Consider the following 15,333-nt stretch of genomic DNA (forward strand, 5'->3'; position numbering starts at 1 on the left):
TCGACCTTTCCATATTTCGTATGGAGTCTTGTCAAGCTTCTTGTGAGGAACCCTGTTCAAAACATGACAAGCAGAAAGAATAGCCTCCCCCCACATGTTATTAGGAAGCCCAGAACTAATAAGCATAGAATTCATCATATTCTTTAAAGTTCTATTTTTCCTTTCAGCTATACCGTTTTGTTCGGGTGAATAGGGAGCCGTCGTCTCATGAACAATGCCAAGTTGCTCACAAAATGCCTTAAGAGTGTCAGGGCTGTACTCCCCACCCCTGTCACTCCTAACCCTCTTGATCTTTTTGTCCAACTGGTTTTCTACCTCAGCTTTATATTTGAGGAACATTTCCTCAGCTTCGTCCTTAGACCTGAGAAGATAAACCATACAAAAACGTGAACAATCATCAACAAAAGTAATATAATACTTTTTACCCCCTCTACTTTCGTGATTATTAAAATCACCTAAGTCACTATGAACAAGTTCTAGTACTTCAGTCTGTCTATCTACTGATTTAAATGGCTTCTTAGTAAATTTGGCTTCAACACAAACTTGACATTTCGAAAAATCAGTTTTAGAAAAACTTGGAATCAAATTTAAGTGTTTAAGCCTTTTAACAGAATCAAAATTAACGTGACCTAATCTAGCATGCCATAAATCAATAGACTCAGCAATATAAGCAGAAGAAGTACTAGCATTCTTATTCATAGTGTCAATTTTAACATCAAGAGTAAAAAGCCCCCCATTACAAAAGCCCTTCCCCACAAATTCCCCATTGCGAGTAAGAACTAATCTATCAGAATCAAAGGAGAGCTTCAGTCCAGCTTTCATGAGCAAACTGCCAGAAATTAAATTCCTGCGCATTTCTGGAACATGCAAAACATTAGTGAGAGTAAGCAATTTTCCAGAAGTGAGAGCGAGAACGATCTTCCCTTTGCCTTGGATAGAAGCAGAAGCTGAGTTGCCCATGAAGACATTTTCACCTTCAACCTTGTCATAGGTAGTGAACATGTCCTTGTTGGCGCAGATGTGCCTGGTAGCTCCAGTGTCAACAATCCACTCAGCAGCATTACCTGTAAAGTTAGCTTCTAAAACAACAGCAACAATAACGTCAGAATCCTCAATAAGATTTGCTTGACTTTGCCCATTCTTCTTCTTGACCCTGCAATCTCTAGCCCTGTGACCAGTCAAACCACACTCATAACAGATTCCCTTAAACTTGTACTTCTGAATTTTCCCATTAGGCTTAAGGTTACTGTTTTTGGCTTTGGACTGGTTGTTTGATTTGGGTTCAACAAGGTTGGCTTTGGCAGAAGAAGAGGAAGGAAAAACAGAAGGGGTTTTGTCTTTGATACGGTTTTCCTCCTCAATTTTGAGGTGGGCAGCAAGTTCCTCTAAGGTTAGGTCTTTCTTTTTGTGCATGAGTTGGTTACGAAAATCCTTCCAAGAGGGAGGGAGTTTCTCAATAAGAACAATAGCAAGGGTAGTATCACAAATAGACAGACCTTCAGCAGCCATATTAATACAAATACTCTCATAAGCATGAATCTGATCAATAATAGGCTTATCATCAACAACTTGAAAACTTAACCACTTACTAACACAATAACGTTTAGTACCAGCATCATCAGTTCCATATTTTTTCTCTAAAGCATCCCAAATATCCTTAGCATGATAAAAACCCATATAAATATCCAACAGACTATTCGACATATAATGCAACAACATGCCCTTACAAGTTCTATCATCCTTAGAAAACTTAATCTTAGATTCAGACAAATCATCTTTATCAACAGGTTCAACAACATCATCAAGAACATATGCAACATCAATCTGCTCCAAATAAAAATGCATCCTAACAGCCCAACGTTTATAATTCTTTCCATCAAGAGGTTCTAGTTTAGACATATCAGGAACAAGGAATTTGGAAGCCATAATCGTCTTTTAGATTGTTATACTAATAAGCAATAAAACAGAAATAACTTATCTCTTGATGCGTGAACCAAACTGACAATAGCCGCGTCGTGGAGAACCACTGACCTAAAAGACGATTCCGCGCTACCTCCCGGTGCAGTAGACAATTGCGGTCGCCCTCCAGGATAAGCACGGCGCCGGAGTTTATGTGCACTCACAAACCCGACTGGAACTCAGAATACTTGCCCAGAAAACAGAACAGAAAGAACATGTGTTTAGATAAGTTTAGAGAAGAGAGAAGACTGATTGTGTTGTGTGTTTTGGCTAAGAAAACCACCGAATATTTATAGGGTGAAGAGGAAAAACGGAAAGCATGAAAGGTGGGAAGAATCTGGCCAAGAAAACGACCAGATTAATCTGGTCAGTCAACAACCGAGGCAAGAAACAAGGAATTAATCAGTCAGCTACAATCAAGGAATTAATGGCTGATTAATTCTCACAACAGTCAGAAAAGAATAAACCCAACAGACAAAAAGGAATATTCTGTTTAACAAAGAAAAGGGAAATAAAATTTCTCCAAAAAGATAACAAGGACCCACGCCCGTGCATTCCCCAAGACCCCAAGTCCCGAGGCCCGAGCCCGACCCGGCTCGGCGCGCGCGCGTGTGGAGTAACACACACCTCCAGCTCACTCAACTAAGTAGTGCTAAAGCACTACATTATAAAAACAAGGAAAAACCTTCCTCCCCAATCAATGTGGGACTTTTCCCCTTTCATTTATTTTTCTCTCTCTCTCTCTTATTTTTCCCAACACTCTTGTTTTATATCAAGAACTTCCAACATGTTATTCCTTATCTACCATTCCACCTTCTAAATATCTCTTATCCATCATGAATATTCATCACTGCTTGTGGTATTGATTGAGTCAACTCATAATGGGACTTTGTGAAGTAATTTTGGGATCAATATCATTGTGATACTGCTAATGTTTGGCCCATTCTTCTAATCTTGTCACTACACTATTCCAATAGTTCTTGTGTTATGCTTTTGTGATTTATGTCACTAAATTGCTTTTATACCTAGATCAATATAATTTAGATGGCTTTTTATAATCCATTATTAATTTGCCCTTTGGATCCTTTTCTTGCTATTCTTTTCCCATGATTTAGTTTACATCATTATCACAGCTCTGTGCTATGCTTTTCAAGCTTAGGTTATACCTGACATCTGAACTTGAATACAAGTTCTTATACTCAGGATTTTTTTCTTCCTCTCCTTTGATCCTGAGCAGTATACTTGTTACTATGGAGTACTTTTTTTCTAGCCCATGTAGTCACACGATGGGAGGTTGAACATTACTTGTTTACTCTGTGAAACCATGATTTATGTCAATTTGCGTAATTGATGCAACCCTGCATAGTTTGGAGTCAGGTCGTTCTGAATTAATCAGAGATTCCCCTTCCTAATTCATGTTGTGACCTGATGTATTTGAGCTACTCATTTTACTACATAATCTGAATGATCCATACTAATATGAACCATATCTAGTTGTTTTATTGTTCTGATAGTCTCTGAATTATATGGCAACAAATATTTCTGAAGAATCCATGTTGCCATAAATAACTGTGTTGCATGACAATCACTACAACAGTGTGGAATATGTAAATCTATGCAGGCAATAACTCAAGAAGATGTATTCATCTGTCTAGTGTAAAGCCGTTGGTCCAATTATATGTTTTTGTGTTTCCTAGCAAACAGTACAGCATTTGCGCCCATATTATGGTGTTTTAACTTGAGACGTTTTATCTATAAACTTGTTTCTTGTATAAACAGAATAGTTTCATAAAGATTATTGCAGTGTTCAACTTTTGGGGCTGGAGTTGGCATGCCATCGGTTTCCTTGACAGCGTGAAGGTGAAATGGTGAATGGTCTGTAAGAGCTAGACTACTTTCCGATCTCTTGTTCATCTATGATGCTTCTATGACTCATATCACAACTTGAACCTGAAACTCACCGCATGTGTTCAGGCACCACTGACCATGTTTGGGGGGTTTGACACAAATATGCAAGCATTGTGCTTTTCCGAGTAATTTTTATTCTTGTTCAGTTTTGTTGAGAGACGAATAGTATGCTCATTTTGCAAAACTCCCAAAAATTGCTGTTTTTCTGTTGAAAGGTCTTTTAACTAAAGATTTAAAGAGCAAAAGGGAACAATGCACAAGAAATCCTGTGTTGTTGTCGCATATCTATAACGTGGCCCAAATTTTTTGCACTCTCTTGGCCTCTTGGGTTGGATTTAGATTTATCCAGACCCATTTTAGCTTGGGTTTAAAAGTTTATTACTAACCCTTTTTTAATTACTATAATGAATTTATTTCAAAAAAAATTACTATAATGGATATACAACCTCCAATATTTATTCAAAAAAAAAAAAAAGAGTAATAATAACTTCCGATACATTTTACGAGTAACATCAATTCGTAAAAATTAAGTAACTCTACATTTTCATTCAAGAAAGGCAAAATTGTCAGAAAATACCTTGTTTTTAAGTCAATTTGTGAACTAGTACCTTACTTTATTTTTTTTGTCAACTAATACCTTAAATTAAATCTTGTTTTAAAAATAACACCTGAATGACAGATTGCGGACAAAAAGTCAAGTTTTTAGCATTTGACTTTCATTTTCTCTCCATCTTTGTGCTCGTGTGATGCACTTACTTGAAGATTCATGCACCTAAGTTGTATAAGTCTAATTTGATTAATCTACCATTGCCTCCCGAATTGAAAGCTGAATCTTGTGGGTTTCAACTTCGGAAATTTCAACAACAACACAACAACGCAAGTTTGCGTAATTATAACTTTTAACCAATAAATGAATGAGGAAAGGGAAGAATTAAGGTAGAAATGATTTGGATTTCCTATTTGTGCACTACCTAGCTCTCGCGTGCTCCATTGTGACCAAAATCGGTGGGAAAATGAAAGTCAAAACGCCGGATCGGAATCCATCATTAAGGTGGCATTTTATTAAAATAAAATTTAATTCAAGGTGTTAGTTGACAAAAAAAAAAGGCACTAGATACAAATTGCCTAAAAAAATAAGGAGTTTTCTGACAATTTTACCTTCGAAAAACAATAATTCAACCTGTTTTTAGCAAGTAGCTCCCATATTTCATTGCCTTTAATCCATCAACATAACCTCATTTGATCATCGTTATAATCTTAATAACGTTATAACCTTAACAACTCAACTAGTTGCTTAAATGTGAAGTGGTCACACCATCAACTAATGGTGTGACTAAAAACATATAAGGGCCAGTTCCGATTTATTGAAAACAACTGAACTAAACTGATTGGGGCTGACGGAATTGAACTGAACTAAACTAAACTGAAATGAATTGTTTATTAGAAAAGGAAATTAGAAACTGAATTGAACTGAACGGAAATTAAACTGAATTGAATAGGCTTTAAGAATTTGTGAACAAGAGAATACTGCTTAATATAAAAAATAAAAATAAAAAAAATATTATAATACAGGCTCATAAGCCATAATTTGTAATCAAATAAGTATTGTGTCGATTATCTACATGCTTGTTGGTGGCTGTGATCGGAGTTTTCAGTTGGTAAAGGAATCTGATTTTGCTAATTAGTACTGTCCGTAGTACATTGCAATCTATTAAAATTAAACAACATGCTATAATTTTGTTTATAAATTACTCACATTTACCCATGCTTAATGAGGTTCCAAACAAGAAAAACTAATGAAAGATACAAATAATAGCTTAATTCCACAACGAAGGTCCATATAATCAAGGTTGTTAAAATTGTAACCTTTTTATTGAAAATTAAGCTTTACGTAAACATAAAAAACCAAATGGATAAAACCATGCAAATTTAGGCACTGACTAAATGTCTTGAGCTAAATTAAGAGATTCCTTAACTTTTACGAGGTACACACTATTTAATTTAATTTAGTTGACTCAAATTACTAAATTATTAAATTAATTAACTTTCAGTTCCACGTACATAAATTTGCATTTCACTATGTTAATTTTTTGAAAATCGGTTCATAAAATTTATCAATTTAGAATTCAAGTTACAATATTTTACTCGGTCGAACCAAAATATTACAAGTAGTACGATTCTTTGAGTTTGTTTTATTATATGGTCCTTAGATATAATCATTTATCTATGTTGTTCAAAAAATTAATTTCCTTAAAATTTGTAAATATAATTGCTTGTAGTAGTAAACTAGTGAAGTAGATTACAAAAACTAAAAACAAAGGACAATAAAAGGAATAGCTTGGTATTGTCAGCTGAAACAACGGTAGGGTGAGACACAAGGGTTGTTTGTCCCATGCACAACGTTTTTCTTTAAGGAAAACAAAGCAATTGTTGTTTCTAAATTCGATTAACCTCCCTTAATTTAGCTCTCATGTCATCATTTTCTTCTCTTTTATATATATAAAAAAAAAAATCCACCAAAGCATGCTTGGATTAGCTAATAAGATATTTGATTAGTCTAATTACTTAATTAGAACGATGTATTATCTATCGCATTCAAACCCGAGGTAAACACTAATTAATGTGCTTAGGACAGCTATTAAATTCTTTCATCTTGAATTGGAGTCGGCCTGACTCATATAAGTTCCAATCAGTCAAAATCAAGTAAATCCGTATTAGATAAACTCAAAAAATAACATATCTGAACCTTCGATATACATCATATTATGTATTGTAGATTGTCTATTAGATTCTAATAAATTTTAATGAATATACTCCATATAGAATACTCGTATAAGATAAGTTGAAAAAGTGAAATCCGGTGAATATATAGAATACATCATTATCATTGTATATTTGTATATAAATTTAGTGTGAGATGTATAATTGTATATGATCATCTTACCTATAGAAGTACGAGCATAAAATTAATGTTGTAAAAAGCTACTACCTTTTATATCTGATGTTATCATACTCCGTATAATCAGCTTGATAAACAACGCATTTTAATTTGAAATTTCAAGCTCTTTTGATTGGCAAAGAATATAAAATTTACCTTCTTTGGGTGATATTATAAAACGAAGTTTAACGTTTAGCATATGAACATTATGCGAGTTGACTGCTATGTATTAATTTACAGACCCTAATATGGCACCATCTTTTTGGACTTGAATACGGATTTTGATTCATAAACAATGCATTAATGTTCATTTTATAAAATTTTGCCAAATAATCCCTAAAGCCTATATTAATCATGATCTAAGCCTATGGAAGGATTTTTCTAATATTTGACAAACCCCAAGAAATTAATTAGAGGAAAAAGTCTTAAGAGTTAGGTTGAACATCAATTTGAATACATAGCACTATATATCAAATTTGATTTGTCTAAATTGTTAATTGGCTAGTACTTGACATGAATTGAATAAATGACGACTAGCCCTATTTCTAAGATTTTAACATGTACATGAAATTATATACACATATCTAAAATATTTCGCAGTATGTTAAAAAAAAAAAAAAACAATTATATGTACTTGATATGAATAGAATAAATAACTAGCTTAGCCCTATTTTTAAGATTTTAATAACTTGTGCGTGAAATTATATACACATATCTAAAATACTTCGCGGTATGTTAAAAAAACTACTAAATGAATGGATAAATTAAATTATCCAATATCACTAAAATAAGTTTATGTGTTTGCTAATTGCTATATATAGGTACACTAAGCTAGCTAGATATTAGTTTTAAAATAAATTTTGTGGACATCAAACGTTAATTCGATCAATCTTCATAAATTACAAATGTTAAAAAAAAAATAAAAAAATAAAAAAAAAAAGGTTAATCCTTGTTAATTACACATCAAAAACATACATGTGTTATTGAAGTAATTAACATTTTTAATACATTGTATGCCAATTAAGAAGTCATTATCTACTTTAAAATCTTGTCAAACTTGTGGAGATTATGTTGATGGGTGTGGTTAATGAGTCATTTTCAGTTAAAAAGATGTCATACATTTTCAATTACATCAATAGATATATAACTAAATAAATGCATATTTATGTATGGAGAATCGTCCATATAATTAATTAATTAATTAATTGGTAGGGTACGTGAACTTAATATATATAGTACTATGAAGGAAAATAATGATAGATTCCACTTAATTAGTTTAATTGCTTCTTCTAGATTAATTAGTTAGAAATGGTAAAAGTGGCCTTTAAAGGTCATGATAATTATATAGTCATGTTAGCCCACACTCCACATCTTCATCTTCCACTTATGGATTATGTGACTAGGTTAAGTCATATGTAGTTGTCACTTGTACAAAAATGTAAAAACTCTTTACATCAATAGGGTTATAAAATTTACTTTTACGAGTAAAGCTTTTTTCTTTTCGAAGGGTAAGATAATTACGTAACAATAAAATCTCAACTCTCAAAATTTCAATCTTTGGGGAGCCGGGGAAAGTTGATCATGGATATATAAAGTGTTATTGTAATTATAATTGCACCTTTATTATTTTTATAAATAAATAAATAAAATGCATGAGAATTAGAAGAGTAAATTTGTGGAATGTCACGCCCGGTAAGCAATTATTGATAAGTATTGCATTAGTTTGGTATTAATTAACATCAATCTATTAATTACGGAGTAAGTGGCAAGTATAAAAGTATTGATGCCATAATCATCAAGTCAGATGACGTGACAATTGTAAATTGTAATTAGAGCTATGAATGACATTGTACTAACTAGAAATTGAATGTTGTATTAATAATCATAATATTTCATTATTTCTTAAGCATCTTTTTTAAATTTTCTTCTTTGTTTCTCATAAAGTGGCAGATTTTGTGGAGCACATTCTGCACATATAGCTAGTCAGTATTCACACTGAATCACACAATAGTCTTATATGGCGTTTTTATATACTACGTACTTTTCTCTCTGTAATTCTTTATTACTTCATTTATCTGATAAGAGAATATATCAAGTTAATTAATTTGAATTTTAACCTTGGTAGATTTTAATCTTTTTTAAGCAATTTGTGAAGGCTAGTCAGTATTTTAAATTTTAATCTTGTTTAAGCAATATAGCTAGTACAATAGTCTTATAAATTAATTTGAATTTTAACCTTTGTAAATTTTAATCTTCATTATGTGTAGGACTGTAGGCAATAAAACTATTAGTCATTAGATTAGTAATTACTAAATACTCGTTAAATCAACTAACTATGGAGTAACGTTCATGATAAACTTAACAATGATCATTTAAAAAAAAAAATCAATATGATTAGCCTTTGATTCCTAATTCAACTAATTTACTAAGAAAGTGAAAAAAAGTTTTAGAAACATTGTTCTCAATGAAAAATAAATCAAATATTCAAAATGTGACATTGTTATCTTTCACCATCTTTTTCACCAATATAGTACTCCGTACTATTTTCAACCAAATAAGTTATGGTGGACTTAATCGTCTTAATTAATGATGAATTGGACTCTCTAACAACTAACTATGAATAATAAACATTATAATACTGTAATAATGATAATTAATTGGACCAAAAATTGATTGGTTAATTCAGTAGACAAAGCTTTATAACTTCTCTATCTAATCAGTAATCACGAAACTTGAATCTCACAATCACTTTTAGTCATTGCATAAAGAAAATTTTTATCACTACCTACTTTCATCCTAAAACTAAAATTAAGCATAATTTTACACCCTTTTACAACTTTTAAATGTATGACTAAAGGTATATAAATAATGTTGAAACGATTATGCTCCTAAAATATTTATTTACATAATTGCTCTCATTTATGTCATTTTTTTAAAAAAAAACTCTTAAAAATAGTGTGTGGACATTTTATACCCCCTAAATTATTTATTATTTTACCTCATTAGCGCTACTAACAAGGCCGTATACGTGTACACACTTATATTAACAGTAATAAAAATTACTTAAAACTATGCGAGTAATTATTGAGTATTATAATTTAACAATAATTGCAAACCAAACAATAATAATCAAACATTTTATAAACTCAACTAGCTTTTTTTGACTCGTTAACTAGTGCATAGTTCACGTGGTAACACCACACATTAACACATACATTTCACGTAGTAGAGGTTTATATAAGTGCCTATATTATGTGCACAATAATATCTATATATCCCCAAACCTCTCATTTTCATATTCTCCCTCTTTCCTAATAACCTACATTTCTATTTTCTCTCTTTCTTTCTTAGCTTCTCACTAAGCCCGGCCCGCTCACTATAAATAATATATAAGTGGTTGTACACTATATATCTTCCATTCAACTAATCCCATTATTTCTAATAATAGTAATGTCATGAGGTCCTATGACCTCTCTGGTGTATCACATCCGGTATCCGATACGGACGAGTTGATCAGCTATGATCGGGTTACATCATGGGTCAATACGTTCGTCCCTGAACATGTGTCACTGCCTACTACTCTAGGGCCCGGGTCTGGCCCGGGCCTTAGTTATATTGATCCAGTGTCAAATGAGTTGATGAAGGTGATTGGTGACACGTGGACGGACCAGATTGATGAGCAGCAGCTAAGTGGGGAGAGTCAGCTAGTGTGTGACATGGAGGAGGATGTTGGAATAAGGTTAGTCCATGCTTTGTTAACTTGTGCTGATGCACTACAACGTGGCGAATTCCAATTGGCGAATTCGCTTATTAGTGAGATGACCAATGGGATGATGACACGTGTCAATACGGCTTGTGGGATTGGCAAGGTAGCCGGCTACTTCATTGATGCTTTGAGCCGGCGCCTATGCCAGCCGAGCCTAGCCGGGCCGGGCTCGGTGTCTAATGAGGTACTCTATCATCACTTTTATGAGGCTTGTCCTTACCTTAAATTTGCTCACTTTACGGCTAACCAAGCCATATTAGAGGCCTTTGAAGGCCAAGCCCATGTACACGTCATCGACTTCAACTTGATGCACGGCTTGCAATGGCCGGCTCTAATCCAAGCCTTGGCTCTAAGGCCCGGCGGTCCACCATCCTTAACGCTAACCGCGATTAGCCCATCTACATCGAATGGTCATGATTTCTTCCACGAAACCGGGATGAGGCTAGCCCAACTAGCTCGGTCAATTAATGTAAAGTTCTCATTTCGAGTTGTTACAATATCGCGGCTTGAGGACATCAAGCCGTGGATGTTCCAAACAAGTCCCGAAGAAGCTATAGCCGTTAATTTCATCTTACAACTCCATCGACTACTTATCACAAACATAAACCAATTTCTCGAGTCAATTAAAAGTCTAAACCCGAAAATTGTTACCGTGGTAGAACAAGATGCTAACCATAACGTACCAGACTTCCTAGTACGTTTCACGGAAGCGTTACATTATTATTCCGCAATGTTTGACTCGTTAGAGGCTTGTCAGCTCGAAGCCGCTAAGCCGTTAGCCGAGACATACATGCAAAGGGAAATATGTAACATAATATGTTGTGAAGGGTCGGCTAGGATCGAAAGACACGAGCCACTAACAAAGTGGCAAGGTCGATTGATCCAAGCCGGGTTTAAGACGTTACATATGGGACGTAACGCCTTTAAACAAGCGAACATGTTACTAAGTTTGTGCTCGGGCGAAGGATATAGTGTACAAGAGTGTGACGGGTGCTTGACTCTAGGGTGGCATAATCGCCCGTTAATTGCGGCTTCTGCTTGGCAAGTGAGGACTGATAAGGATGGCATTAGTTTGACTAATGATGGATCAACTTCTTCATCTTCGTCATCATAGTATGACTTTATATAATTGTTAAAACCATCATTAAATTATATATGCTTGTAATTGTTTGGTGCATTTTCGTTTTTTAATTAAAGAAATAAAATTAATTTCTAGACTTATTTCTTTTTGTTTTTCATTAGGGTATGAGAAATCGTTTAAGAATATTTCATTGATGTATAAAATAAACAAATAGCCACTACTTATAATCTACTACTTTTGCTAGGTACAAAGTATATGTTTTTTGAAAAGAAATTATATGCGTTTAACAGCTATGTAAATTTTATTACACAATACAAGACATGATTATGATTTATATAACGTCAAAAGTTGTCAATGAGTTATGTAACGGATGATATTATGAAACTATACATTAGATGGTTAACATTTTGAAAAGCATTTGATTAAATTCTAAATAAACTACTTTATATTACAGAGTATTTGCAAACCATTACGAGAGCCAGCTTGCAATATAAGGCACATAGGCAAAGTTGCCAAATTTTTCCACTAATTACCAAAATTTATGGAGATAATGTTTTTTTTTTTTTTTTTTTTTTTTTTTGAAAACGTCTCTAGCATTTTATATAAATCATATAAACAAGGTCCTATACAGGGTTTTAAGGAAGGAATCGATTAAATTACTACGTGATGAGATCACAAATATAATAGCAATATAAAAGAGAGTATGAAGAAGGTATAATTTGCAATAACGAACTAACGATCGTAGTTTTGCACTTTTGCTGAAGAGATGTTTAATATGATTCAATTGTCATGTACTCCGCATTTATTAGTTATAAATATTTTTGTAGATGTTGTATGACTTTTTATGAATCAATTTTTATTATGGTCATGTTTGGAAGAAAGCTTATTGGGGGTATATTAGCTTATTTGACTAACTTTAGCTGATTGACTAGTCAAACAAGCTAATACAAGTGTTTGGTAGTAAGCTTATTGAAAAAGCTTATTCCACTAAATAAGCTCTTTTTAAAAAAAGCTCATTTTAGGAGCTTTTTCAATTACCTTATTCATTAATTATTGTGAAATGACACTTATAACCTCATTTAATTTAAAATCCTATTTAAACTACCTACCCCACAATTAGCTTATTGGTCATTTCATATACTCTAACACCTTTAAGCTATTAGCTATTAACCAAACACTTTTATATAATCAGTTAATACAATAAGTTAGTCAAATCAGTTAATAAAATCAGCTAGTCAAAATCAGCTAACTCAATCAGTTTCAGCTTTCAGCTTTCAGCTTTCAGCTTTCTCCCAAACAGGGCCTATAAAAAATGACACTATCTTGACAATTTTAATCTGAATATAAGATGATTACTCGCAATATATATGGAATACTTTATTCATTATAGAATTATAGGCGTAATTTGACCTTTTCACTATTTATGTATTAGATTTAATTTCTGAATTTTTCTATAAATTTATACAAGTATAAGATATCTATATATATTGAAAAAACTATTGTGTATATAAGAATGAGATGACTACTTATACAGGTATGTAATTGAATTTTCCTCCATTAATTGAGTAACTAATTAATTTTCAATTATATATATTTATGATAAAACTACAAGTTTGACAGAGGGAGGGAGTATCAAATTGTATACTCTCATGTTCGTCCCATATGGAATCAATCACATAAAATAAGAAAAAAAAAATATATTTGGAATCTAACATTAAAGTACAACATAATTCATAATTAGTTTACCTTATTTAACTTTTTAAATTTTTTATTCGGAAAGCACAAGTTATAATTGCATAATTTAAGGTAAAGATTTCCTTACTTGGAGTAATTTCATCAATCCGCAACTTATTAATTCCAAAAAAAAATCAAATTATAAATGAAATATATTCAATATGGGTATATCTTTTTGAAACGCCCAAAATAGTATATTGGGACTAACATTATGAAACGGAGAGAGTAGTTAAAATTGGACAATCTTTTTCCTACTTTAATTAATTTTGTGTATATATAGCCGTCAAAAACTAACACAAACAACAATACAAAATGAACTAAATATGTTAGTATCAAGACTTTTCGACACATTTAATTAAATAGATTAACACAACACGTTCAATTACACAAATGAAATTAGTGTTGAGATTCACCGATCAACTTTAACAACTTTTTTTTTTTGACAGGATCTATTTAACTTCAAACATAAACTCGAATACGCAATCACGATTTACGATACAAACATAACACAACACTATAACTCTAATTTAATGAGAATGAGTAAATTAGTAATGAACTAATGGACAAATGGGTCACATAATTAGTACTCCAAACCAGAACCAACAAAGATCCTAAAATTCCCCAATCCCACTTCCACTCAATCCTTTCCACTTCATTTTTCCCCATCCGACCACCCCAAAACCCCATTACTCATTTACTCCCCTCTGCTTTCAAAACATAACTCATTCATCAAACTTAATTTTCCATTTTCTCGAGGCGCTGATTCAGTAGGGTCCTACACCGTATCAATAAAATCAATTATGTCGGCGTCCTCGGCCTCCTCCGCAGACGCCACCATCTACAACCTCTGCCTCATAACCCTATACCTCATTTCCCTCCCAACATTCCTCGCATTACACTTCATCCAAGCCCCTTACGGCCGTCACCGCCGCTCAGGGTGGGGCCCCACCATCCCTTCGTGGCTCTCATGGCTTCTCATGGAAAGTCCCACCATTTTTTTCTCTCTCCTAATCTACCCTTTTGGCCAATTCTCTTCTTCCCTCCGATCTTTCTCTCTCCTCGCCGTCTTCCTCCTCCACTACTTCCACCGCACCGTCGTTTACCCTCTTCGTCTTCGCCGGAAAACCACCAGCGATTTTCCGATCTCGGTCTCTTTAATGGCTTTCTCGTTTAATCTCCTGAATTCGTATGTTCAGACTAGGAGGATCTCGGATTACTGCGATTATGGTCTGGATGAGTGGTTTTGGGGGCGGTTTTCCGGTGGAATGGTGGTTTTTGGTTTTGGTATGGTGGTAAATGTGAAATCGGATTTAGTTTTGGTGGGCTTGAAGGCCCAAGGTGGTGGGTATAAGATTCCAAGAGGTGGGCTTTTTGAGTTGGTTAGTAGCCCAAATTATTTGGGTGAGATTATTGAGTGGTTGGGCTGGGCTATCATGAGTTCATCATGGGCCGGGTTCGGGTTTTTCCTGTATACTTCTTGTAATTTGGTGCCAAGGGCAATGGCTAATCATAAGTGGTATTTGGAGAAGTTTAAGGATGAATATCCAAAGAATAGGAAAGCTATTATTCCCTTTTTGTACTAAAAAATAAGTACATTACATTTATTATTTGCAAATGATTCTTGTATTAGTTTATTTTTTTGTGTTTAGAGGGCTACAAAGATGGGTGATGAGAATCGATCTCGGGATCACCAGGAATCGGGCGAATGATTCGTGTATTATTGTTACTGTGTTAGAATTTAAGGAGGTTTAAGTGTGAATTGTATGTTAAAATAAATTTATGCTATTAGTATTATGTTAATGATTTGGGATTTCAAGATCAAGGTGCAAGAGATAATAAGCATGGTTACTAACACAAACATTAGTGTGAAATCGCTTCTATTTTAGATCTAAATCGTACTTAACACAGGATTTGATAATGCATTATCCATATTATACTAATGAAGTA

General features: G+C 33.5%; 1 protein-coding gene and 1 pseudogene across 1 annotated transcript; both read left to right on the forward strand.

Moving 5' to 3' along the window:
• The first annotated feature begins 10,140 nt into the window (after positions 1-10,140).
• On the forward strand, positions 10,141-11,733 carry LOC145578543 (protein SLENDER RICE1-LIKE 1 pseudogene; annotated as a pseudogene).
• Positions 11,734-14,031: 2,298 nt separating this feature from the next.
• On the forward strand, positions 14,032-15,123 carry LOC145578544 (steroid 5-alpha-reductase DET2-like). Its single transcript, XM_081635847.1, has one exon. The coding sequence runs from the start codon at positions 14,187-14,189 to the stop codon at positions 14,967-14,969; it is 783 nt and encodes a 260-aa protein (XP_081491973.1). The 5' UTR covers positions 14,032-14,186; the 3' UTR covers positions 14,970-15,123.
• Positions 15,124-15,333: the final 210 nt, after the last annotated feature.

The sequence above is a fragment of the Chenopodium album genome, chromosome 14 (assembly GCF_948465745.1).
Source record: "Chenopodium album chromosome 14, dcCheAlbu1.1, whole genome shotgun sequence".
In the NCBI taxonomy this organism is placed as follows: Eukaryota; Viridiplantae; Streptophyta; class Magnoliopsida; order Caryophyllales; family Amaranthaceae; genus Chenopodium; species Chenopodium album.

Bases quoted from the DNA above. Each gene is read 5' to 3' on its own strand.
- LOC145578544 (XM_081635847.1), top strand. From the start codon at position 14,187: ATGTCGGCGTCCTCGGCCTCCTCCGCAGACGCCACCATCTACAACCTC.